At 38.7% G+C, this 26,881-nt stretch overlaps 1 protein-coding gene across 1 annotated transcript in view; it reads right to left on the bottom strand.

Moving 5' to 3' along the window:
- Positions 1-26,881, bottom strand: part of Ints8 (integrator complex subunit 8) — a 48,870-nt gene that overhangs the window by 8,608 nt on the left and 13,381 nt on the right. Inside the window, exons 8-22 of the mRNA XM_021159236.3 lie at positions 26,068-26,223; positions 22,149-22,249; positions 21,231-21,372; positions 18,357-18,427; positions 17,034-17,209; positions 15,634-15,767; positions 13,745-13,855; positions 12,199-12,400; positions 10,436-10,557; positions 7,793-7,977; positions 6,572-6,605; positions 5,425-5,481; positions 5,268-5,329; positions 3,072-3,190; positions 342-445 (exon numbers count right to left, since the gene is read on the bottom strand). Coding sequence (XP_021014895.1) covers positions 342-445; positions 3,072-3,190; positions 5,268-5,329; positions 5,425-5,481; positions 6,572-6,605; positions 7,793-7,977; positions 10,436-10,557; positions 12,199-12,400; positions 13,745-13,855; positions 15,634-15,767; positions 17,034-17,209; positions 18,357-18,427; positions 21,231-21,372; positions 22,149-22,249; positions 26,068-26,223 — 1,776 coding nt within the window. The remainder of the gene's footprint in view (positions 1-341; positions 446-3,071; positions 3,191-5,267; positions 5,330-5,424; positions 5,482-6,571; positions 6,606-7,792; positions 7,978-10,435; positions 10,558-12,198; positions 12,401-13,744; positions 13,856-15,633; positions 15,768-17,033; positions 17,210-18,356; positions 18,428-21,230; positions 21,373-22,148; positions 22,250-26,067; positions 26,224-26,881) is intronic.

Genomic DNA, 26,881 nt, shown 5'->3' with positions numbered 1-26,881 from the left:
CAGGCTGAATCTGAGGAGTGCTGGGGTGTGAGGTGGGAATACCAAAGCAGGAACAAACATTATTATACCGGCAATGAAAAGGAGAGATCAGCTGGGCTTGGTGCCAGATGCCTGTAATGATAGCACTGGAGAAGATGAAGCAGGTCTTGGAGTTCAAGACTAACATGGGCTATCAAGACTGCCCGCAAAAGGCCAAAAATAAGCAAATAGAGGGCAATGTGGTCTAAAGCCATCAACCTGACAGTCATCATCACAGATATAGCTAAGTTCTACCCTAAGGGGACTCATAAAGAAAAACATGAAGGTAGGCAAGAGGGAAACAAGGCCCACAAACAACTTACTTGGTCTGTATATACATCAGGGGGCACAGCCTTATTAAAGAAGTCAGAGCACACAGCTCCTGCCTGGAGGTAGTAGTGAAGAGCTGCCGAATGCTGATTTGTTGCTAAAGTACAAAACAGGGGTAAAGAGTTACTTGCCATTAAAATGTAAGAATTGAAAAGCATGCAAACACTAAGTTAAAGATAAGACATCTGCAGCAGATGGAACAGCAGATAAAGCTGCTGCCACCATGCCGGAGTTTGATCCTTAGGATCCACATGGGAAAATGGGAAATGACTTCCACAGGTTGTCCTCTGAATTCTACATGTGTATATATACACACACACACACACACTCACACACAATATTTATAAAAAGATTAAAACTGTGTATATGCATTTGCCTGAGTAGTGGTAAAACTTTGTATTTATTCAGGATAACATTGTGAAAACTCCCTTCATTTAAAAAAATAAAAATAAAAATATCAAAGTTAGCCGGGCGTGGTGGCACACGCCTTTAATCCCAGCACTCGGGAGGCAGAGGCAGGCGGATTTCTGAGTTCGAGGCCAGCCTGGTCTACAGAGTGAGTTCCAGGACAGCCAGGGCTACACAGAGAAACCCTGTCTCAAAAAACAAAAAACAAACAAACAAACAAACAAAAATATCAAAGTTATACAATAAATTCTTAACCTCCTAAAACTGAGTAGCCAAAATCTAGCTCAGATTTCTCATTAAATTTATAGTACAAGATTATATGGAGGTTTGGTTGTTTGGTTGGTTTCTTTTTCTTTTTTTTTTTTAAAGATTTATTTATTTATTATATTATGTAAGTACACTGTAGCTGTCTTCAGACACTCCAGAAGAGGGCGCCAGATCTCGTTACGGATGGTTGTGAGCCACCATGTGGTTGCTGGGATTTGAACTCTGGACCTTCGGAAGAGCAGTCGGGTACTCTTACCCACTGAGCCATCTCACCAGCCCCGTTTGGTTGGTTTCTTTGAGACAAGGTGTCTCTGTGTAGCCCTGGCTGTCCTGGAACTCACTCTGCAGCCCAGACTAGCCTTGAACTCAGAAATCCACCTGCCTCTGCCTCCCAAGTGCTAAGATTAAAGGCGTGCGCCACCAATGCTGGTCTATTATATGGAAATTTTTATTTCCCAGACTAGAAATATATTTCTATACTAATTTTGAAAGGTACTTCAAAACCTAATATAGCTAATGTGCTTTTAGACATTTAGATTTGGCAATGAATTCTTTTGGAAGCTAGGATGAAAATAAGTGTTAAAAAAACAGCAATAAGCTAGGCAGTGGTGTCACATTCCTTTAATTTTAGCACGTGGGAGGCAGATCTTTGAGTTCAAGGCTAGAGTTCCAGAACAGCCAGGGCTATGCAAAGAAACCCATCTCAAACCCCCTACCCCATGAAAAACAAAAACAAACAAACAAAAAACCAATTAGCTGGCTGTGGTGATTATAACCTATAATCCAAGTACTTGAAAAGTAGACACATCATGTCTAAGGCCATCCTCAGCTAAGTCATGGATCCACAGCCAGTGGACTACAAGAGACCCTATCTCAATCCTTGCATCCGCTCAAAAATATTATTAGATAGATGAAAATTCACTTTTTTCTCTTGAACCTTTAAATTTTGAAATTTTTATTTTAAAAACATTGATCCCCAAAATGATACCAGCCAGAAATTTTATCTGTATAGTATTATGAATTTTGAAAACTTCCAATTTACTTGGAAAATCCTATGACATAGAAGTGTTTAAGTGCAGTAGAAATTAATTTCCAAGAATACAGATTCTAGAAATATATGTATCTTTTTTTGTGTGTGCACACATGTCTACATACTTGTGTTCTCCTGAGTTTGAGACAGGTTCTTACCACATAGCCTTGGCTGGCCTGGATATTACTATGTGTCTTAAACTTGTAGCAATCCCCTTTGTCAGCCTCCCAAGTGCTGAGATTATAAGGATAAGAAACCACACAATTACAATTTTTACATTTATTTAAAATGTACCCCTCAAAAGAAAATAAAAAATAAAAATTATTAATTCAAATTTAAATCTTTAAAATAATTTATTTTACCTTTTATTCATGAGAGTATTTATGTGCATGCACATGTGATGCCTAGGAGGTCAGAAGAGGGCATTAGATCCCCTGATACACACACACACACACACACACACACACACACACACACACACATACACACTTAACCCCAGGAAAACCAAAATTTTGAAAACTCCAAATACCCACTATTTAAAGGGAGGGGGCACTAGCTGTTAAGACTTCTCTGTTGCTCTTCCAGAAGATCCCATGTCAGAGGGCTCACATTGTCCCTAACTCAGGGGATCTAATGCCCTCTACTGACTTCCTAGGCATCACATGTGCATGCACATAAATACACACATGAATAAAAGGTAAAATAAATAATTTTAAAGATTTAAAATTTTTTTGAATTAATAATCTTTATTTTTTATTTTCTTTTGAGGGGTATTTGCAAGAGCAGAGAGCAAATATGGAGGGATGGGGACATGAATGGGATTGGGTGCATGATGTGAAGTTCATAAAGAATCAATAAAATAAAAAAGTATCATAAAGTTAAAAGCATCTAATCCAAAAGTAGAATAAATGAAACAATCCAATTTATTCTCCTAATTTATCATGAAACATGGTCAAATCTCAAAGTTTAATAAAGCAAACTGCAGCTATCATAATAAAGCAATTGACATCTTACTTACCAAAATAAATATCCGCTTGAATAATTAGCCAAGCATGGTTGTTTGGATTTATACTGAGTGTATATCGAACTAGCTCTTTCACGGTGATTGCTACAGCTTCAAAATCCACAGACTGGAGGCTGAAGGAAAATATTATGCAATACTGTTTTTAAAGTCTGTTTCAAATTCCATACGTGCATTTATTAAAAAAATAAAAGACACAACCAGGGTCTCAATAGCCACAGTACAGATACAATCTTTACGTCTGCCTATTACTTAGATCAACAACAAAATTCTGTTTTCTAGAAGGCACAAAAGTACCTAGGGCTCAAATACTAACAATATTCCTATGTGATCTTCTATTTACCCAGGACTTTTCACAAAAGCCCTGGATTCCATGGTTAGGGGTGGCAAATCTACCACTTTATACAGCAATGCATACAAAAGCAGGAGAGGGACAGGCCAAATGCTTTGGCCTGCGGTCAATGTGGAAGCCTACAGTTACTAAACCAGAGAAGCCAAGCCAACACCCAAGAAAATAGCTGATGGTTACTTTTTCCTAGAAGCCAAAAGCTAGTGAAAGAGAACTCAGCTCTCCATTCAGAAGCACATGCTCATATCGTGGCCATTTACAGGGGAATGTAACAAAGCTCTGTTGGCCTAAGGGGTTAGACTTTATCATGACCCATAACTGTACCCAGTACAATGAGGACAGAACTATCACTATTATTAACAAACGACCAGTTCTATATTTACAGCTAAAGCAGTTAAACTGAGATGTTGTTTTACTGAATGTACAAAATGTTAACAGATCTAAGACTCCTATCTACATAGCAACCATCAATCCAGTGTCAGAGGCACTGATCTTGGAATGCCATCTTAGGACTCCAGAGGGACTCTTCATTAGGAGAAGTATGTTTTCTGGTCAAACAGGCAATTACAGCTTTTTTTTTTTCTGCTCTTCTCCCTCACTCCTGATTTTGTATTGGGGGGGGGGGTGTTTTTGTTTTTTTGTTTTGTTTGCCTCAACTCAATGATCCTCCTTCCTCAGCCTGCTGAATTCTGGGTTATAGTGATGCACTACTGTCAGAACATGGTCCAAGAATGGAGATTTCTAAGTTTTTGTGAGAATGCTCCAAAAAACCAAGGCAAGAATCTTATGATCTCAGTTTCTTCAAAAACACAGAATTATTCTTGGATTATGATTCTATTCTTCCTCCAGGAGATAGAGAGTTTACTTCAGACCATTCATTACAACAGGCTACTGCTATGTGTTTATATGCCTCTATGGAAAAACAGACTCTTGCTACTTGTGACTTGCTGGACAAAGGAAGCTTGCCCTTGGGACTAGATTCTTGTTAACCTTTAAAGTATAAATTGTCTGATGCTCTTAATAAAGCTGGCTATTGCATGACATTTTAGTCTGACTCATTTATCAGCTCTTTTCTCCCAGGTCCCACACATCCCCAGACCTGTTGTTTCCCATCTCTAATTGTGAGCTGGAAATACACTATTTGTATTTACTGTACTACCTTTTTACCTGTGTACTAAAACCTTCTCTTCTTCAAAGAGATCCCTAAGATTGATAAAATAAGGTTAGAACCTGTGCTTCAAGTACACAATAAACTTAGGAGGGATGGCAGAAATTGGAAAGAAAAACTTTGAGCCATAAAACTGGCATGATACTACACCCCTATAATCCTACTCTTGGGAGACTAAGACAGGGGGACTGAGAGTTCAAGACAGCCTAGACCACAAAAAAGAGACCCAATGTAAAGGAAGGAAGGTGAATGGATGGTTGGTCCTATGACAACTAAAAGGTTTTGGGTCCTGAAAAAAATCACAGCACTACAAGAAATCTGTAGGGAATTCTACTTTGTTTTGTTTTGTTTTTTGTTTTGTTTTTTCAAGACACGGTTTCTCTTTGTAGCCCTGGCTGTCCTGGAACTCACTGTGTAGACCAGGCTGGCCTCGAACTCAGAAATCCGCCTGCCTCTGCCTCCCAAGTGCTGGGATTAAAGGCGTGCGCCACCATGCCCGGCTCTGTAGGGAATTCTAAAACAAAGTACTTTCGTAATTGCTAGGAAGATAACAAATACAGCTGAGAAACACCAAGATGTCTGTAGAATCCTACACACTTGTGGTCTTCACTTATCTCAGAGTATTGATACCAAGTAGGATAATTTCTAAATACATTTATTATATACTACTACTTACTTAGGTATGGAAGAAGGCCAGATAGAAATGTGCTCGGCTGTGATATCATTCACAATGTCCTCCTTTGAGAAAGAAAAATGTGCATTTGAGTTTTAAGCAGTATAATTTAAAGAAATTTCTTTTCTATAATTTTTAAATGAAATTACAAGATACTGACCCGAACATTGTGAAGCTTCACAAAGAGTGATAAAATAATAGTCAAAACCAGTGGTTCCTATGAGGAAGAAAACACAAGAACATTTAAAAAGTGTGTGTGCCTACAAGTGTGTCCTGTCAGTCTCAGAGACACCAAGTATTTTCTATTTTCTTTCCTTTTTTCTTTTTCATTTTTCAAGAGAGGATTTCTCTGTGTAGCCCTGGCTGTTCTGGAACTCATTTTGTAGATCAGACTGGTCTAGAACTCAAGAGATCCACTTGTCTCTGCAATCCCTAAAGGCTTGGACTAACACTGCCCAGTGCCAAGTATTTTCTTACAAGAAACCTTTATGTTTTGGGAATTTGGCATCTAGAGTGGAGCACATTAAATTTTTTTTTCAGTTTCACAATAAAATTATAGCACATAATATATACTTAAATCATCACATTTATGCCCCTAGCTTATAATCACTATTGTATTAGGGTTTTTTTTTCTTCTATTCTTTTCTTTCCCATGTTTTTGGAAGAGCAACGCTAGGAAATTGAGCCACACCTTCCAACCTCCTGGCCCCCAGCCCAAGCAAAGGTTCAGCCACTGAGCATCTCCCCAGCATCTTCCTTTATGTAACTTTTGATATCTTTCCAGGCAGGACTTCTAGCTACCTCCAAAGAATTGACCTATGTATTCATTTAAAGTGATGATATTTAAAAATCAAAACCTAGATATTGACCATTAAGTAAACATGATGTTGGTATCAATTAAGAAATAAGCCAGAGCCTCACACATTTAGGGGTGACTTATATGTTGGAGGGTACAGGGGTGGGAAGGCTGTGATTTAATTTTTGTATATTATTTTGAGACAAGGTTTCCTTACATACCCCAGGCTGACCTCAAATTTGAAATCCTATCTCAGCTCTCCAAGGGCTTATATTACAAGTATGCAGAACTGTGCACCACCACACTTACTTAGGCAAAGACATTCTTAGTTTAAAAAAGACCTCACTGTACTCATTAAACCAACAAGTACAAAATTCATCTCTTGATTCAGACTATCCCATGATCAATAAAGATCACTATAAACACATTTTGTTTGTGATTAAACCGGCAATTGAAATCTCCAGTCATTCCTAAAACTCAGTAATCACCAAAAAAAAAAAAAAAAACTTACCCGTAATTTTTTGATAAAAGAAAGTAGTTCACTCCTACAAAAAAAAGTTTATATGCTTAATATCAAACATTAAAATAAAATAAAGAATATAAATAATATGATGCCTTATTCCTCTCTCTTAGTTCCAGTTATGAAAAGTATGTGTAGCCACCTGGTGTAGTACAGGCCTTTAATCCTAGCACTTGGCAAGTGGAGGCAGGCACTCTGAGTTCAAGGCCAGCCTGGTCTATAGCAAATTCCAGCATAGCTAGGGCTACACAGAGATTGGTTTGAGAAAAAAACAAAAAGGGAAAACTATATCATATCCATTGTTATTATAAGCTAGTAACATTTCTTCTCTATTTAAATCACATAAATTCCTCAGTACTATCTAATTGTAGACTGATTTTTAATTTGGTGATTAAATTAAATCTCTGGGCTGGAAGTTGGCTCAGGGGATCAAGGCACTTGCCAACAAATATAAGTATCTGAATTGGATCCTTGGAATATACTTGAGAAAACAGGAGAGCACCAACTTATCTAATTGTCCTCTAACCTCACACACATGCAACAAGCCTCCTTCCCAACAAAGCCATTAATTAATAATTAATTACATTGATGGTAGACAGTCTCCTTAAACAAAACAGTATTTCCAGGAGAGGCCAGGCAGAGGGGAGCACGAGAAGAGGACCCAAGAATTCTTCTGATTACATTTATTCACATCGCACATACATACACATGTTTTGTGGTTTGATGGTAATCAGGAGACAACTTGCAAGAATTGGCTCCTTTCTTCTAGCATGTGAGTGGGATTAAATTTGAGATGTAAGACTTGGTGACAAACTCCCTGAGCCATTACATCAACACAATTTTTTCCTCTTTTTGGTTTTTGAGAAAGGGTCTCATTCTGTAGCCGTGGCTGTCCTGGAACTCTCTGTGTAGACCAGGTTGGCTTGAACTCAGATATTTTCCTGCCTCTATCTCCCAAGTGATTAAATGGGATTAAGTGTGTGCTACTATGCCCCATCTCCAGAATTTTTAAGATTATATATTTTGAGTTTTTGTGTTGTGGTGTACAGAAAAAAACCCACAGTCTTGTGAACATTAGGCAATACTTTGCCAGTGAGCTCCACCAAAGCTAAGATTATCTATCTTTACAAATCTATAAGATAAGATGTTCTGGGAAAAGTACAGGAAATGTAAACTAATGCAAATGCAAAAACAGCACTGAGAGAAACATACCGATACATTATGCCTAATGTGGATTCCCTCTGCTTTATCAAACTAACTCGGCCATCATTTCCTCGTTTGTGCTGGTTAGACACACTGCAGATCTGAACAACAACTTCCCAGAGGTCTTTAGCAGTCCGTCTACTCTCTTTAGGGCCTGGAAGTTCTTTGCAGGTGGCTGCTAAAAGCTGTCCAAGCTGTAATGTGAAAAACAAAACTATAGTCAAGAGACTCTAATTCACATGATAGTCTTATAATAAGGGCACAATGGAGGGAAGACATAGATAACTCCCCAAACACTCACACACTTCCCTTCAGTATTCAGTACAATGTTGGAGAGCTTTCCTTCCACCATAGGCTCCCAGGGATCTAACCGAGGCGGTCAGACTTGGTGCAAAGCACCCTTACGTGCTGAACCACCTCACCAGCCTCAGTCAAGATAAAATTAAGATTACACAAGGTGGATGATCTAAAGTTGACTTAAGGCCCTAAAATGTAGAACCAACCTTGGAATAAATAATAGAACTGAAAGCAAAAAGAAGAGAAAAGATGGGCCACAAAAAGGGGAGAATACAAGTATAAATCAAATTCAAGGCCAATGGGATGGCCCAGTGCATAAAAGTGCTTGACATGCAAGCCTGACTGTACCTAACAACTTCAGTGTTATCCCTGAAACCCATGTTTAAAAAAATAAAAGCCACAGCTGGATGTGATTCATCTGTAATTTCAGTATTCCTACTGCAAGATAGGAGGTAGAGACAGAAGAGTCCCCTGGACGCTCTTCAGCCAGCTAGCTAGGAAATTTGGCATGGCAAAAATAAGAGGCTCTTCAATTCCATCAGGAAACCCCAGTGCCCACAAAACTGAACCTGGATTTTAAAAGTTCTTTAATGGAGCCTCTACTATTTTAGGTCGCTTCTTCTGGAGAAAAAGCAGAATTGTGACAAACAAAAACTGTTGGGGTTTTTTGTTATAAAAATTTTCAAACAGAAAAATCTAAATAGTTCACCAAATATCTGATACTCCATAAATACACTTCAGTGTTTGCTTCAGATTTAGAGTCACACAGCAGCAAAGAAGGAGCTAACACACCATGGATCATGTGCTAATCGAAGATCACAGAATTTATTAAACAGGTAACTTTAATTAAAGGTGAGATCTTGGGAGTAGTGGTTATGTCTAAAATTCCAGCACTTAGGAGAGGCTAAAGTAGGAGGAGCTCAAATGTGAGGCTAGACTGAACTATATATCAAGTTTGAGGCCAGTCCAAGTTACATATTAGAAATTTTCTCAAAAGGAAAAATCTTACCCTACCCCCAAATGTTAAACATCTCAAATAAACTGAACTCTATAAACCATCTTGAGCACATGTGCTAGATAACATATAGAGCACAAGATATAAAATTAACTGCTTTCAAGAGCTTACTATATCACAAGAAAGACAGACTGTCACACAGCATAAACAATGTTAACACTATGACAAAATCAAGATGAGCACAAAGCTAGCAAGAAGAGAAAGTGATTCATCCATTTAGAAGAAAAGAAAATTTGGAAACACATAAGCCAGTGGAGGGCCATTCCAGCAGGGAGAGCAGACAGCACAGACAGAGCACAGAAGCATGAAGAGCATCCTAGGAGCACTGTGAGGTCCGCAGAGGAGGTTAGCAGGACATGCACCTACCAAAGCACCTTAAAGGGCCTTGTGGTCAGACTGAAAATCTCAGTGTGAGGCTGGAGAGACAGTTTAAGAGCACTGACTGCTCTTTCAGAGGATCCAAGGTGAATTCCCAGCACCCACACAGTTGCTCACAACCTTCTGCAACTCAAGTATAGGGAGGGGATCCAATGTCTCTTCTGGCCTTTGAGGACACCAGACATGCATGCAAGCAAAACACCCATACATGTATAATAAAGTTTAAAAACAAAACAACAACAACAAAAACCTAACCGAGTTGTTATTCCACAAGGTCAATACTGCTGGCACTAACTGCTCCTGCTCCCTAACCGTCTACTCAAGAGTGTCAGTGAACTGTGTGCCTGTGAATCCTGTGCTGTTGCCATTATATTACAATGTCTCCCTTTCTGATCAAAGGAGGAGACTAGATGGTCTTGTATTATTTCAAAAGAGACTATTTTAGTCATCTGCTAAAAAATTTTCCTTGGTTATATGATTATGTTATTGTGTTAAAAGATAACACAGGCTTTACCCTCAACCCACTAGCCCAGCCACACTCTCAGGATGGTTCTCTTTCTTAATAGATAATAGACAATTTCTATTTTAAAAAGAAGGAGAAGGGGAGGTGGCAGAAACTGCATACATATAGCCCTCAGCACTTGTTGGGAACCTGAGGGAGACAAATCATTGAGTTTCAAGGCAGCCAGGTTTATATACTGAAACCCTGTCACAATCAAAGGGTGCTTGGGTTCTCATGTTCTCATATACACTGGGAAAGAGCTCTTGAAACTAAGCTACATCCCAGTACAAAACATGGACTTCTCTACCAACCCACAAGTGTGCGCCTTAACTGATGAGGTACTACAGAAATCAGACAAATTTCAGAGTGGTAGGAACTAATGAAATGGGTACATTAATAGAGTACTAATAATATAAAATACCAATACTCTGATAATCATTTTAGATTAAACATTAATTACCTTTACATATGGATTATTCTGAAATAAAAATGCAGGAACTTGCAGAGTAAGATATTCATTTTCTCTCCAGTTTAACATAAAAGCAACACACTCTTCAGCTACAACTTGACGAAGAGGAATATCTAAAAAGCAAGGAAAGAAACAGTTGGAGAAGCCAAGCTTGGAAACAAAAGGTCTTTAATCTTAACACTCAGGGAGGCAGGAAGATCAGAAGTTCAAGGTTATCCTAGGCAACACAACAACTGTAAAGGCAGTGTGGGTTACAAAAGACCTTACCTATGAATAAATGAATGAATGAATGAATAAATAAATAAATGTATTAAAAATCATTTAAAATACAAAAGTAGCATGGAAAAAAGTCACCAAAGCTTGTTTAACCACTGTTTCCTTTTAAATAAATATACTGACGCATGTTGTCAATTTTTATAGCTCAAACCAGTAATCAGACTGTACCGTACTTTCGGAGTAAGAACATAACGCATCCTTAGTCACAATGTTGAGTCAGTGAATCTGGTGCCTGCATCCGGAAGAGGTCACTGACTCTCCTGGAACTGGAGTTAGAAATGGTTGCTCTAAGTCGCATGTGAGTGCTGGGGACTGACCCCAGGTCCTCTGTAAGAGTAGCGAGTGCTGAACTGCTGAGTCATCTCACCAGCCCCTCTCAACCTTTTGTTCTGTTTTGTTTCAGACAGGTTCTCTCACTGAATCTGCAAAGGCATCCTTACACACAGGCACGTACTAGACAGACTTTTGGTTTTGCTTCTTTTTTAAATGGAAACACCTTTCTTTTCACATCCTGACCCACAGAGACGACAGCCTACAATTCCAACTCTTCTAGTGGCACTGACAGCCTTGACCTCTCAGAGATTCATTCACCTGCTTCTGCCTCCTGAGTGCTGGAACTGAAACCGTGTCACCACCAACAGGAGCTCCATAACAGGATATCATAAAAATGCAAGACCTAGCTGTGATGATGCATATTTGGAATCCCAGTATCAAAGACTGAGAGGACGCAGAAGCCGGCTGTGGTGGCGCACGCCTTTAATCCCAGCACTTGGGAGGCAGAGGCAGGCGGATTTCTGAGTTCGAGGCCAGCCTGGTCTACAAAGTGAGTGCCAGGACAGCCAGGGCTACACAGAGAAACCCTGTCTCGAAAAACCAAAAAAAAAAAAAAAAAAAAAGAAAAGAAAAGAAAATTACAATATGTAATTTACATGTATTTTACAATGTAGTTTCTACAATGTGTTGAGTGGTCCAGCAAAAGCTCATTTCACCCCAACCCAAATCCTTAGAAACTTCTGAATGTACTCATACCAGGAAATAAGATTTCTACATGTGTAACCAGTGACCCGAATTCATACTGGTTTAGGAAGACCTTAAATATAATCAATGTTCTCCTTCTAAGAGAAAAAGCAGCCACATGAAAACAAGAGCAGAGACCAGGGAGATGCAGTTACAGCCATGTAACCCCAGGAATCCCAGGAGAAACTAGAAACTAGGAAGTAGACAAAGTGATTCCCATGTCTTCAGGAGCATGGCTCTAGGTCACAGGGATTTCCAATTTTAAATCGCCTGGTTTGCATAGCCAGTATGGAAACCCCAGGGAAAAAAGTTTCTCTTGTTACCAATAAATATTCTCAATTCCCAATTGTTGCAGGATAGAGATTTTCCTATGGAGGTAAAGTTACTACGACAACAGACCCTACCCAACACACACCCTACAATTAAGTAAATCTGCATTTGGATTTGTTAACCAATCTTACCGGGAAGCCTCATTTCCAAATATCCTCGTACCCTACTGATAAGGTCAGAAGGAGGTCTCTCTCCTGACTGCCCCACGCCAGCTTCGTGAGTGCGAATATCTAAAAGTAGCATCTCATTCAGCATAACCTGTCGGAGTTTTGGTGAGAACTCTGTTACCAGCTCCAAACAAGCTGTAAATAGCTGTTTGGAGTGAGGAAAGTCCTATAAAAGAAAGAGAACAGGCATAGTCAATCCTCTGAACTAGAGCATTACGTATCTTTACAGGGACTGAGAAAAAGGATACATTTGTATCTAGGGGGATGAGGCTAAATTATCTTTTTCTTTACTGTTGATTTATTACAATAAATACCTATAACTCCATGAATTACTAAACAAGTTCAACAGAAATTATACAGTAACAAAGACTTTGCTATTATTCAAGTGTATGATTTTATGACAAGAACCATTCTCCACCCAAGACACTCAGAATGTGGCCCTGAACTAGGTTTCCCATTGCACACTTTTTGCATACCACCATAGAAGTAGCTAATATATCCAACAAATCCACAGCCTTTCCTGCGCACACACTGCAAACTACCACCCACCCACCTATCACCACTCTCCATCTTGTTCCCATTCTGACAGTCTGACTTCCCTAATCACAATAAAAAGGTTTTCTCAGTTATCTTACTGGAACAGGGGCTACAGCCCAGTGTTCTGCTAGTCATTTTACTTATTTGTTTCTTAGGACCCCACGATGCAGCCATGTCTGTCCAGAACTTCCTATGTACACCAGGATAGTTTCAAACTCAGAGATCTGTCCTCCTAAGTGCTAGGATTAAAGGCATATGTCATCCATCACAACAAATACTTTTTTCAAAAGGAGTTTTTTTGAGCATGTTTTCAAGACAATTTCTCTGTGTAGCCAGCCCTAGCTACCTTTTCCTGTTTTATACCTGTGTGGTATCCATACTTATCAAATCATTCTTGGACCTGATAGTGCTCTGCTCTAGGATCTCACCCAGTACATTAAAATCAGGGAACAAGGGATGGAGAGCTTAGAGCACTTCTCTCAAAGAAGACCCAAGTTCCAGAAAGCAATCAGGTCTGGTAGATCCCAACCTCTGGTAACTCTAAATTCAGGGTGCCTCTGGCATCTGTACACATTATACACATACCATCACACGCCTACAAACACATACATAAATGAAAATAAAAATCCTTTTCATAATTAGCAGACAGGGCTTTCTGTTCTGATTAGAGAAGTATGAGGTGTGTGTACATTTGTGGGTGCGGTGGATGTGCCATGGTGTGTATGTGACAACTTCAGATTGCTCTTCACCTTCTACCTGTGTGAGACAAGATCTTAGTCTTGTGTATACTGAGCTGGCTGGCCCAAGAATTCTGGAGTTTCTTTTGTCTCTCCAGGCCCCTGCTACCATGTCTAACTTTATATGAGTTCTGAACTCAGGCTCCACATCCATGCACCAAGCACTTTACCCACTAAGCAATCTCACCAGCGTCTGAAGAATGTCTGAACAAATGTTTCATTCACATTTGACTCACCTTAACAGTACTGCAGTGTAAACCTTTGGCCATGAGAATATAAACCAAATCTCTTGTTAAATTGTCCTTAATTCCTAGGATAACACTACTATATACAGAAGGTACTTCCCACTAAAAAATAAATAAATAAATAAATAAATAAGTCATAAACACACATACAGAGAAAGGCAAATCATTCTCAATGATCTCTGATTGCATTTTTTTTAAAGTATCAAAAAGCACATAATTTTCAAAAAGAAGGAAAATAGCAATAAAATGTTAATAATTGTATAAACATTTCACTGTAGAGATCACTAGTTAAGGACTAAAGTTTCTAAAGGATGCTGCACAGTCAACACAAAGGACCAACAGTGGGGTAGCACATGCTAAGCATGTACAAAGTCACCATGACACATGATAGGTAATACTGGTCCTCATTTTACAAATGATAAAACTGAGGCAGGTACACCGAGGAGATAGATGGAATATATACAGCCATTAAGTACAGAAACTGGAGGGCAGTTTGCTTATTATTATGCTATATTTCCCCCTTAAAACTAACACCAATAAACATAGCATAAATACCAGGAGAAATCTTAATATTTAGAACAACTTCCACTATACTGCATTTGTGTATTAAAGCCTTATAAAATATAAATGAATTTCAGGCTTTTCCTTTTTTTTTTTTTAAGGTTTATTTATTTATTATATGTAAGTACACTGTAGCTGTCTTCAGACACTCCAGAAGAGGGCATCTCGTTACAGATGGTTGTGAGCCACCATGTGGTTGCTGGGATTTGAACTCTGGACCTTTGGAAGAGCATTCGGGTGCTCTTACCCACTGAGCCATCTCACCAGCCCTCAGGCTTTTCCTAAACAGTGTCACCAGGGGAAAAATATAGTCAGAAATATTGCCAAAAGGCTGGAAAGATGGTTCAGTTATAAAAGGCTAGACTTTAATCCCAGCACTCAGCAGGCAGAGACAGGTAGATCTCTGAGTTCAAGGCCAGCCTGGTCTACATAGCAAGTTCCAGGATAGCCAGAGGCTACACAGAAGAAATCCTGTCGTCGTCGTCCCCCCCCAAAAGGTGATGGGTAGCTAAGCTCACAACCAGAATATGAAGAAACACTGCCATATTATTTGAAGTCTCTCCTATGGTAACTGCCTCTTATCCTGAAACTACAACCCACTAAGAGAGTGTCTTATATGTATTTCAACTTTTACTATATTTATTTTGAGACAAAGCATGGCCTGGGAAGGGTTCATGAAGGCCAAGCCTAGCTGAGGAACAACTGGTAGCTGAAGGCTGCTAAAGAACAATCAGTTTTCCTCAGGTCTATCCTCCAGAAGACGGTCTCATATCTATGTAAACATGGGCAGTATTAACTGGTTCTAGAAGCTATAGAAAAAAAGAAATAAAATTAAAGACTTAAAGTTGGGAGAAAGTTTTGGATCGAGGTCTTAGAAGAATGGGAGAGAAGTTTATTTGCAAAAATAAATGACCAGGGTTGGAGGTGTGGCTCAGTGGCCTACTACTGCCCAGAGTGAGCGAAGCCTCGGGCTCATTTCTCAGAACCAGAAACAAAGCAGACAAGAACAAAAGCCTTGAGACCTGTTAGGTAAAGACAGGATAAATAATATACATTTTTACCTATATTTACAGCTGTGTTTCAAACCCATGGAGGTGTTCTCACAACAAGTAAGACATGATCTCTGTTCACATTACTGGGTATTACTGTGTGTTTCCCTTTTTTCTTTCCACAGTCAATGGTAAAGATACAATTGTGGTCATGTGAAAGTCTTAAACTATTAAAGGAGTCCTTATTATTTATAAATAAATAGACAGAGACTGCGGTTTCTCCTAGATTAGAGTATAGAACTAAGAAACGTATTCTTAAATGTTTCTTACCTTATTTGACACAGTCCAAAATTGTCGCTCTGAAGTCATACCATGCAATTCAATTAAAATCTGTCTAATCCGCCAGGGATCCACTGATAATATAAGCTGATGTTCCAACTGGCCAATGTTGACACTTGCTGAGGCTAAGAAAGAGCGTTCTATTTCAGCTAATGATTAAATGTCAAATTGTAAGTATGATACAACTAAGAGAAATAGCATATGTGAAGTGTCGTAAGTTAAAAGTGTGAAACATTTTGAAAACAGAATTGTGTAACTCAAATTATATATTAACTTTATTCCCACACAGAAACCTACAATGTGTGCACTTAGGAGTAGAGTAAAAGTGTAACAGTGAATTAACTGGCCCACAGAAAGAATTTGCAGAAATATGGAAAAAAATCAATATAAACTAGTCTCCCTTGTAAACATATATTAACAAAAGTGTGTATGAACTATATCTTTATTAGCAATAATAAAGCATTTTTACATTGTGCATGTGTGTGTCCCTACATGTGGAAGTCAGACATCCAGTAGACGCTGGTTCTCTCCTGTTACCAGGTAGGATCCAGAAACTAGATTCAGACCATCAGGCTTGAAGGCCAAGATATGTGCTTTATAGGGGGAAAGAGAAAGAAGAATGGGGCTGGAGAGATGGCTCAGCGGTTAAGAGCACTAGCTGCACTTCTAGAGGTCCTGAGTTCAATTCCCAGTAACCACATGGTGACTCACAGCCATCTTTAAATGGGATCTGATGCCCTCTTCAGGTGTGTCTGAAGATAGCTACTTATATACATAAAATAAATAAATAAATCTTTAAAAAGAAAAGAAGGAAGGTTTCCCATCCCCCCCCACAAAAAAAAAAAAAAAAAACACAGAAAAAAATCTAATTTTGGCTCAGGTTATCAACATTCAATGACATACACACACCTAGCAGTTTTGTGGGTTAATATTGTTCTTTGTGTGGTTTTAAGGCTAACATATCTTACTCATAATAGAACTGTATTTTGTATTTAGATAGGTAAGGTCACAAATGGGAGAAAATCAAATAAGATAAAAATGACAATGTTCTCAAAGTTAAATGCTTAGCCAGCGATTAGCAGCACAGCCATATTGGCTGACCATCCCAATTCCTTTTGGTCCCACGTTCCCTTACCAATCTCCTCTCCATTCATACTTTTACCCTCAAGAACATATGAGCACTATGGTATCCAGGTCTATTCCCCAGTTTATAAAATATCCATGAGCCTCTAGCTCACCTGAGAACCAAGAACTGCTCACACCGAAATCTAGCCACAGCAGACTGTTTACATTTCTATTAACTATCCACACAAATACCAACTGAAATACAAAGAAAGCCTTAGGTATATCTTGAAGAGGGACAAAATATAAGCTACCAGAATAGAGCTAACCTGGGATATCATAAAATGAAGTCACAGGTTTAATGCACAGATTTACTCTCGGGGATCTCTTTCTCATTTGCTCAACAAGCAGCTTTCGTTCTTCATCTTTCAACAATGTAATGAAAAGTTCATGTGAAGAAATCATGAAGACATACTGCAGATCTTCTAACCCCAGACACACATTCCTAGAGCAATACAAAACATTATAAAACAAGAGTATGTACATTTTTATTTGGGAAAAACATTCATATCGAACAATTACTAGTCATAAGTCATATTTAAAGCTATCATTTCATAAATTATATAACAGTATTTTGAAATACATGTTACATTTTTCCTTTGGTTGTTGCTTAAATTACAATATCAGTGCTATAATAAACTAAAAAACAAAAAAGGAGTCTAGAAGGTGACTACATGACTGGTAATTTTGAGTGCTTGCTGTTCTTTTAAAGGACCTGAGTTCGGTTCCCATCACCCATGACAGGCAGATCACAATTGCCTGTAATTCCATCTCCAGAGGATCCAACGCCTTCTTCCAGCCTCTGTGGGTACATGCATGTGTACACACACACACACACACACACACACACACACACACACGTTTTGAGTACTTAACCTTAAAGCTAGATATTACTAGACAAATTTCAACTTAGTTTATTTTTCAAATGGAACTTACTAATTAGATATATAGAGGCAGTATAAAAACATAAACACAACTAGTAAAAGATACTTTTCAAGCTGGGCACTGTAGTGTATACCTGTAATCCCAGCATTTGGGAAACAGAGGAAGAAGAACTGAAAGTTCAGGGCTAACTGGAGCTATGTGGTGAGGCCTAGTATCTAAGCAGTAAATGCTGTGGGTGTAGCAGACCAGCAGAGGACTTGTCAGCAAGCCCTGGATTTGATCTCCAGGATCTCACAGATACACACTTCTCAGCAAGGCATGATGGTGACACACACATTCAATCCCAGCAGTCAGCACTCTGAAGTCTCAGGATTGTGAGTTTCAGGATAACTAGATATTCACAGCAAAACCCTATCTCAAAAAATAAAAGCTGGCTTGGGGTGTGGGGCAGGAGAGGTGCAGAGAGGGCAATATAGCTCAAGAGGGTTACAGCATTTGCTGCTAAGTTGAATTCCCAGAGCCTACATGATACAAGAACAGAATCCTTTGTCCACTTAGCTCCACACAGACACCCTTGCATGTGCTCATACAGAAACAGACACGAATACACACAAGTACACATAACATTTAAAAAAAAGTCTAAAAAAAGAAAAAAATATATTTCTCATGAAACTAAGTTCTAAGTTTAAAACAAAAAAGGTACTCACTTTAGAAAAGCAGCCATGTTTCCTCTCAGAGAATCTGAAGCTTTTTCTACGTTTATTGATCTTGAACATACCTAGGAATCAGAATTTTCATTTGAATACACATCTCAGCTTGAAATGTTGAGATTTCGAAATAAACAACTCATGTTTAGGGTGTGTGTGTATGTTTAGTGAGTTTGGATGTTCAGCCTGGATGTCTACTTGTGCACATGTACATGCCTGATGTCTGCAGAGGCCTGAAGGTGGTACTGGACAGATTCCCTGGAACTGGAGTTACAGATGGTTGAGCTGACATTGAGTGCTGAGAATTGACCTGCTTCTCTAGAACAGCCAATGCTCTTAACTACTGAGTTGTCTCTCCACTGCTCCAAAAAACTGAACGTTTATGTTTCAATCACTAACCACTGATTTGATTAAGTAATTTAAAACAAAAGTCCAAGAGAAGAATTCATTAAAGAAATAAGTGGAACCAACCATTTTCATAAATTCAGGCATATGTAGTCAAGAATAACAACTTGGGAGCCGGGTGTGGTGGCGCATGCCTTTAATCCCAGCACTTGGGAGGCAGAGGCAGGTGGATTTCTGAGTTTGAGGCCAGCCTGGTCTACAAAGTGAGTTCCAGGACTATACAGAGAAACCCTGTCTCGAAAAACCAAAAAAATAAAAAAATAAAAAAAGAGAATAACAACTTGGTTGCTTTAAGTTCCTATCTAGGATTTGCCTTCTACTCTACTAAGTTTCAAGAATTCTTTTAACATATAAGAAAAAAAAAAATACTGCTAAGCACCCTCAAAAAAGGGAGAAATACAAATACCTATGACAGATTACTACACTGAGAAATAAAGTTATAATGCTTTTTTTTGTTGTTGTTGTCGTCTTTTTCTTTTTCCTTTGAGACAGGGTCCCATATATTCCAGGCAGCCTCTAATTTGTCATGTAGCTGACAATGACCTTGAACTCATTCTCCTGAAGGAATCTCAGTACTGCCATTACAGACTTGTGTTACCACAACCAGTATTACATGGTGATGGGAAGGAGCCCAGGGCTTTTGTGCAGGCTAGATAAGCACTCTATCAAGTAAGCTACATCTTCAGTCCAGTAAGAAAAACTTTTCAGAGATCAGCAATGATGCTGGATACAAAACATAAAGTTCATCATGCCTGTAATCAATACAAGTCCATACTAATAAATGTGTAAAGTTGGGCAAGGTGCCACATGCCTGTGATCTCAGCACTAGCTAGACCAAGTTAAGAAGATACCAAGTTTGACACCAGGTAGGCGAAGCAATCAGCCTATATCTCAAAAGGAAACAATTAAAATTTGACAGCTGACAAACCACTCAGCAGTAACTCTGAGGATCCCAAGGACCAGAAGTCAGATTCCAGCATGCACTTAACAAGCTCAGTGTCCCCGAAGATGCATGAAACCCAGCGCCAAGAGAGCAGAGATGGGAGGACTCCTGGGCCCTGCTGGTTTCCGGCACAGTGGAAAAACCACAAGCTCAAGGATCAGCAATGAGACCTTGATTCAAAAGATTAGGCAGAGGGTGACAGAAGGTGAATTGCGTTAACACCCTCTTCTAGCCTCTGAGCTCATAAAAAGGTGGATACACATATGTACATATGCTCACTTGAACACTGAAATAAATTTTTTAGGTCTGGTGAGATAGTTCAACAGGTAAGGGAGCTTGGAAAAGCATGATAATATTTGAGTTCCAACACCAACAAGCTGTCCCAGACCTCTCTCTACATGTGTGCAATTGCATGTGCACACACACACATATATACAATAAGCAAATACACATATAAATATAATACAACATTGTTAGTTTTAAAAAATTAAGCCCTGGGGGCTGAAGGCAAGTGTAGGGTTCATGCCTTTATCTTAGCACTTGAGAGGCAGACATAGGCAGTTATCTCTGGGTTCAGGGCCAGCCAAGCTACACAAATAGTGCTAGGACAGCCAGGGCTATGTAGTTAATTGTCTCAAAAAACAAAACAAACATACAAAAAAAAAAAAAAAAAAAACAGTTGGGGACTGGAGAAACAGTTCAGCAGTTAAGAGCACTTACTGTCTTACAGAGACCGGGTTCACTTCCCAGCACCGTAACAAATGGCATACAGCTCAGCTCCCTGTAACTAATTCCAGAGGCTCTGATGGCTTCTGGCCTCTGTAGGTACCTGCACACACGTGCTGCATATAAACTCAGGCAGACACATAAACACACATAGAAAATAAATCTTAGGCAAGTGTGGTGGTGTGAGCATTTAGTCTCATCACTTGGGAGGCAGAGACAAGTGGATCTCTGTATATTTGAGGGCAGTCTGATCTACACAGCAGGCTTAATACATAGATAAACAATGTTTCTTTGAAGAAAAAAAAAAGCAGACCATTAGGGTACAGCCCTAACTGCAGTAGAGCAGAGCAGTCAGTGAAACAGTAAAAAGAATGCAAACGAAGAGTGCAGCAGAAACAAGGAGGCAAAGGAGGAAAGGGCAGTGTAAAGGGCAGAACACAACACTGCGGCTCATGCCTACTTCACCACTGGGAGGACAATGAAGCTGAGGCCTGGGCTACACACACACACATACACACACACAACAGGAAGAAGTTGAGAAAGAAGGAGAGGAGGAGAGAGAGGAGGAGGAGGAGAAGGAAAGGAGAGGGAAGGGGAGGAAGAAGTAGAAGCAGAAGGAAGAAGAGGAAGAGGAGGGGGGCAGAAGAGGAGAGGGAAGAGAGGAAGGAGAAAACAGAGAAAGATGGGGAGGAGGAGGAGAAAAGGCAGCTGCTGCTACTCAATTTGTTAATTCTGTCAACTCTCAGGCACAGAAAAGAAACACAAATGTTCTATTACCATAGATAGGGGAAATGCCTTACCTCAAGGAGAAAATCTATTTTTTCTTTGTTTGGTCTAAGAAATAGTTGATTGAACTGGACACTAATTGTTCTGCCTTCCAGTATATCCCGTACTGTGTTGCAAACACAAATTTTAAAACAGATTTCATCTAGAGCTTCATTTCTACAAAACACAAAAGTAGAAAAATGAATGTTTTTATTATAAAACATGAACAGTATTGAGAATTAACATTTATGACGTTCAGTATTCTACTAAATACCATATACCAATTCAAAAATATGTACAAAAAAGAATACAAAAAGAATTCTAAAGATTAAGTAAGTGTAAGAACTGTACTACAAATAACTTTCTCACTGCAAGATTTTTAAAAGAAACTAAGAGGAAAAAAAACTGTAAAATGTCCCCACCGGGCTGAAGGCTGGCTCAGTGACTAAGAGCAGCATTGGCTGCTCTTCCAGAGGACGTAGGTTCGCTATCACCTCACAACTGTCTGTAACTCCAGTTCCAGAGGACCCAACACCCTCTTCTGACCTCTGAAGACACCAGGCATGCACAGGGTATATGGATACTCAAGCAGGGAAACACCCATATACATAAAAATAAGCATTTTTTAAAGTGTCTTCACAGAGGCTAGAGAGATATAGATAACTCAGAGGTTAAGAGCACGTGAGTGCTCTTCCAGAAATCCTGAGTTTAATGCCCAACAACCAACCACAGGGTGGCTTAGAAGCACCTATAATGGGATCTGAATCCCTTTTTTGATGTGCATGAAGACAGAGCACTCATACATATAAAATGAATAAATAAATACTTCATAACACTTTTTGTCCATTATATCAGCAAATTTGAAAATAATGTTAATAACTTGTAGGTAACTTGCAAGTGCAATTTCATAATCCACAAAACACTTATTCTGATATTCAAAGATCAAAACTTACCCCTGTTGAGCTTTCTGAAAAAGTTCCCTTAATACCGACTGTCGGAACTGGACTGGTAAAGTGAAAGTTAAGTTATCTTCAATGAAAATCTGCACTACTTCCTAGAACAAAGACAGGAAATTGCACTCATGTAAACAAAACAAAACAAGGCAGTTTCTTTCCGACAGGCTGGCTTTCTTTCCATGGGTCAGAACGTAGCTCAGCTGGCCTGATTGTCTAGCCAAACTAAGCGTGGCCTCAACGCCAGCACTGCTTAAGACTAGAAGTGGCACATGCCTGCAATCTCAGAACTAGGCAGTAGAGGCAACAGAAAGTTCAGAGCCCTCCTAATCTAAAAATAAAATTATAAAGCATTCTCTTTAAAAAATTCTGAAATTAGACTAAGAACAGAAATAGTTCTTCCTTTCTCAAAGTTAAAGACCATAGGGCCACAAGTGAGAAGCAGAAAAGAAACTAATGAAGCCTTAGCTTCTAATCAGAAACAAAAACAAACCACAAGCACAGCGAACTTAAGCCAAGAGTACATCATATATATATATATATATATATATATATATATATACCTCTAACTGCAGCATGTGGGAGGCTGAGGTCAGAAGGTGAAAAGTGAAGACCAGCTTGAACTGCACAGTGTACCTCAGTCAACTGAGCAATCAATGTATCTATCTATCTATCAATATACAACAGGAACAACAACAAAAACCGTTCAAATAAACTGTAAAGGTTTTATTCATGAAACAAACTTCTAAAAACAAAGAAACAAAAACAAAACAAAACAAAAAAAACTTAAAATAATTAAAATTAATTTCCCAGGGAAAGCATGCTAAGAAACAACTGCAATAAATTTAAATGATCTAAAATATACTACTTAGTAAATTATAGAAAATACTACATATTACGTGTGAACCCCGTCAGGTCTTTTTGAGCTATGGAGAAAGAGGAAAGGAGGGAGGATAATGTGAGGAAAGGAATATCTGTTCAAGTTAGCCACTAAGAAACACGTGGTCTCAAAGCTATAGATCCCCCACCATTTCACCTCCATACAAAATATGACAATGCAAGAATCCTCAGAAATAAGTCAGCCAGCCACTGGCCTCCTGTGAGAGATACCATTATCTGCTTCACTATTGTAGCTTGACTAACACAAAACAGAAACTTACAGGGTTCATGTAAAGAGTCCTAGCCAAATAAATACCTAAATACAATGTCTGAGAGATAAAACATTTCTGCACATGCCAACTGCCATACATTGCAGAGTTTCAACAGAACGGCGTTTTTTCTTTAATTTTGCTATTTATGTACATTGTTTTTTGAGTTTTGTTTTTTGTTTATTTGTTGTTGTTGTTTTTGTATGAGTGCTCTGTCTATATGGATGACTGTGTGTCAGAAAAGGGCATAAGATCCTTTATAGGTGGTTGTGAGCGCCAATATAATTGCTGGGAATTGAACTCAGGACCTCTTGAAGAACAGCTAATGCTCTTAACTGCAAAGTCATCTCGTCAGTGCCTGTTTTCCCCTTCTTAGCCTCATTATATCTAAGTTTTAGACCTATAATTTGGAGGTTATTTACATTCACAGGAACATGAGAAAGAGGAATGTTCCAAAGGTCTTATTTGCACAGGCCTTATCCCTTGAAGGAGCTTTTGAAAGGCTTTTATTACATAGCCCTGTCTGGCCCGGAACTCACTCTGTAGACCAGGCAGGCCTTGAACTCAGAGATCCAACTGCCTCTACTTCCCAATGCTAGGATTCAAGGTACATGCTACCACATCCAGCTGACCTTATTTTTTTCAAATAAAAAAAATAAAAAAATAAAAAAATTAAGGACCTGGTAAGGCAAGAAGAATAAACCCAAAAAACTCAGCAAAAAAAAAAAAAAAAAAAAAAAGGACCTTCTTATAATCCACATCTTACTCTAATATAGTGATTTTCAACCTTCCTAATACTGTGACCCTTTAATACAATTCCTAATATTGTGGTGACTCCCAAACATAAATAATTCTCATTGTTAATATATAGCTGTAATTTTGCCAACATTATGAATCATAACGTAAAAATCTGATAAACAGGATATCTGCTATGTGACCCCTGCGAAAGGATCATTCAACTCCCAAAGGTGAAAGTCGCTGTTCTAACAGACTTACTAGACCCTCTATAAACCTGTATTACTAAGATGTAAAAGATGTCTAAACTGTAATTAATTCATTAGTACCTATCATTCAACTTCTAAAAATTTAATTTCCTACTCAAAAAAAACATTAAAAAAAAAAAAGTGGTACACGCCTTTAATCTCAGCACACTGGAGGCAGAGGCAAAGAAGCAATGGGATTTCTGAGTTTGAGACCAGCCTAGTCTACAGAACACATTCCAGGATAGCCAAGGCTACACAGAGCAACTCTTAAACAAAACAAAAACAATAAAAAGGGCAAGAACCCCCCCAAAAAAAAGTGAGAAAAAAAGGAAAAAGTTTACAATCTTTGTTTCTGTGTATTTTTTGATTGGTGAAGAAATGAAATTTTAGAAGAAAATAATGAATTATTAACCTGGGATAAAAGCCTAGTTGGAGAAAACACAAAGTAAATTTCAGCATTTGGAAGGGTGAGACAGGATTACCAGTTCTAGGCCATTTTGGCATATAGGAAAACCCTGCCTCAAAAAAATTCAAAATTTAAATAAATAAAATAAGAGGCAGGAGAGATGGCTTAGCGGTTAAGAGCACTTGTTGCTCTCTATAGAAGACCCACCTTCAAGACCCAGCAATCACATGGTGGCTCACAGCCCCAGTTCCAGAGAATCCAACAGCCAAAACATTCATGAACATAAGTAAAATAAACTAAATAAATTAAAAATTAAAATATTGCTGGAGGGGTGGCTCAGTGGTTAAGAGCACTGACTGTTCTTCCAAAGGTTCCGAGTTCAATTTCCAGCAAACACATGGTGGCTCACAACCATCTGCAATGTGATGACTTCCTCTTCTAGCCTGCAGGCACACATGCAATCAGAACACTACATATGTAATAAATAAATAAATCTTTTTTAAAAAAAGAGCAAAGGATAGCTAGATTTGGTGGCATATGCCTTTAATCCCAGTAAATACAGACTCTGAGTTTGAGACCAGCCTAATCTATACTGAGTTTCAGAACGGCCAGAGGTACATAACAGAGAGACCTTAACTCAGACAAACAAGAAAGGGGAGGACAAGTACCTAGACAGGACATTCATTATAATCTGAGACAGTGACCAGGCTCACTGACAAAGGGAGTCTGTAACTGAACACCCTATCAACAAGCCTTTCTGCTCACTCTTCCCTTCTTTGAGATGGTATATAAGGTATGCTAAAACAGCCGGGCGTGGTGGCGCACACCTTTAATCCCAGCACTCCGGAGGCAGAGGCAAAGGCAGGCGGATTTCTGAGTTTGAGGCCTGGTCTACAAAGTGAGTTCCAGGACAGCCAGAGCTATACAGAGAAACCCTGTCTCAAAAAACAAAACAAAACAAGCTATGCTAAGAAAAAAATGAGATCTCAGGCTTCTCTATAGAAGTGATGAGCAAGCTTTTCTTTCAAAAAGATATCAGTAACAGTGAACACACATGACTAATTATAATGTCTCATCCAAGTCACATAATCATCTTAAAAAATGAGGTAACTTTTGATCCCAGCACTCGGGAGGCAGAGGCAGGCAGATTTCTGAGTTCAAGGCCAGCCTGTTCTACAGAGTGAGTTCCAGGACATCCAGGGCTATACAGAGAAACCCTGTCTTGAAACAAACAAACAAAAAATGAGGTAACTATATTAAGGATTACATTACTTTTAGGACTGGCTCCAAGCCACACTTGGCAAACAGTGATAGCAGGGCCTGAACATAGTTTGTTTCTAAACTTGTCAACTGCACCTCTATGATCACACCTCATATCTTACCTGATAGCTGCCAGATCGTAAACAAATATGGACTTCACTGTATGGAGTCAATTGTTGAGAGTTATTATCAGAAGAAGGTACAAGAACATCACACGCTTGACAATAGCCAGCTAAGCGCTTCTCATCTATGGTACAATGAAGAGATAATGAACCTATCTGTAAAGTAAGAGTTATATATCATTACCCATTAATGAAATATACACAACAGACTAGTTACTCCTTAGTGCATCTTAACAAGAAAACAATAAAGAAAATTTCAAATAGTAACAAGATTAAATATTTTGAGCAGAGATCAGCAGAACATTATTCATTGACCAATCTGTGATCTGATTTTGCATGTCCCTTGAGCAAAAAATATTTTATAAGGTTGAAAACAACAAATACCCAAGACAGTCTGAATATGATCCACAAAACCTAGCTATTAATTGTCTGGCCCTTCCTTTATTTTTTATTTATTTATTCAGAGAGTGATTATCACTCATCTGGCCCTTTTCTTTTTACTGATTGTCACTCATCTGGATGTTAGATTAATTGACTGAAGTAATTGACCATCGCTTCAGTAGGTATGAAAAATAAGACAGTAATAATGAGTAACAACTCTTAGACGCCTACACAATGTTAAATCTACATCTTAGAATCTTCTTTCAAAATTATTGGAAATGTTACTACCAAAAACATCTGTAAAGACACAACATATTTTTTAAGTGAATTTTAAGTAATTCTACCTAAACTTCAACAAACTTCGCCATTCCTCATAGCTGTAGATAAAACAAGCCTAGATGTAGAACTGCAGCTCCATGGGAGAGCTCCTGCT

The sequence above is a fragment of the Mus caroli genome, unplaced genomic scaffold (genome assembly GCF_978045245.1).
Source record: "Mus caroli unplaced genomic scaffold, Mus_caroli_1 scaffold_6, whole genome shotgun sequence".
NCBI lineage: Eukaryota > Metazoa > Chordata > Mammalia > Rodentia > Muridae > Mus > Mus caroli.
This window is presented reverse-complemented; position numbering and strand designations above follow the sequence as displayed.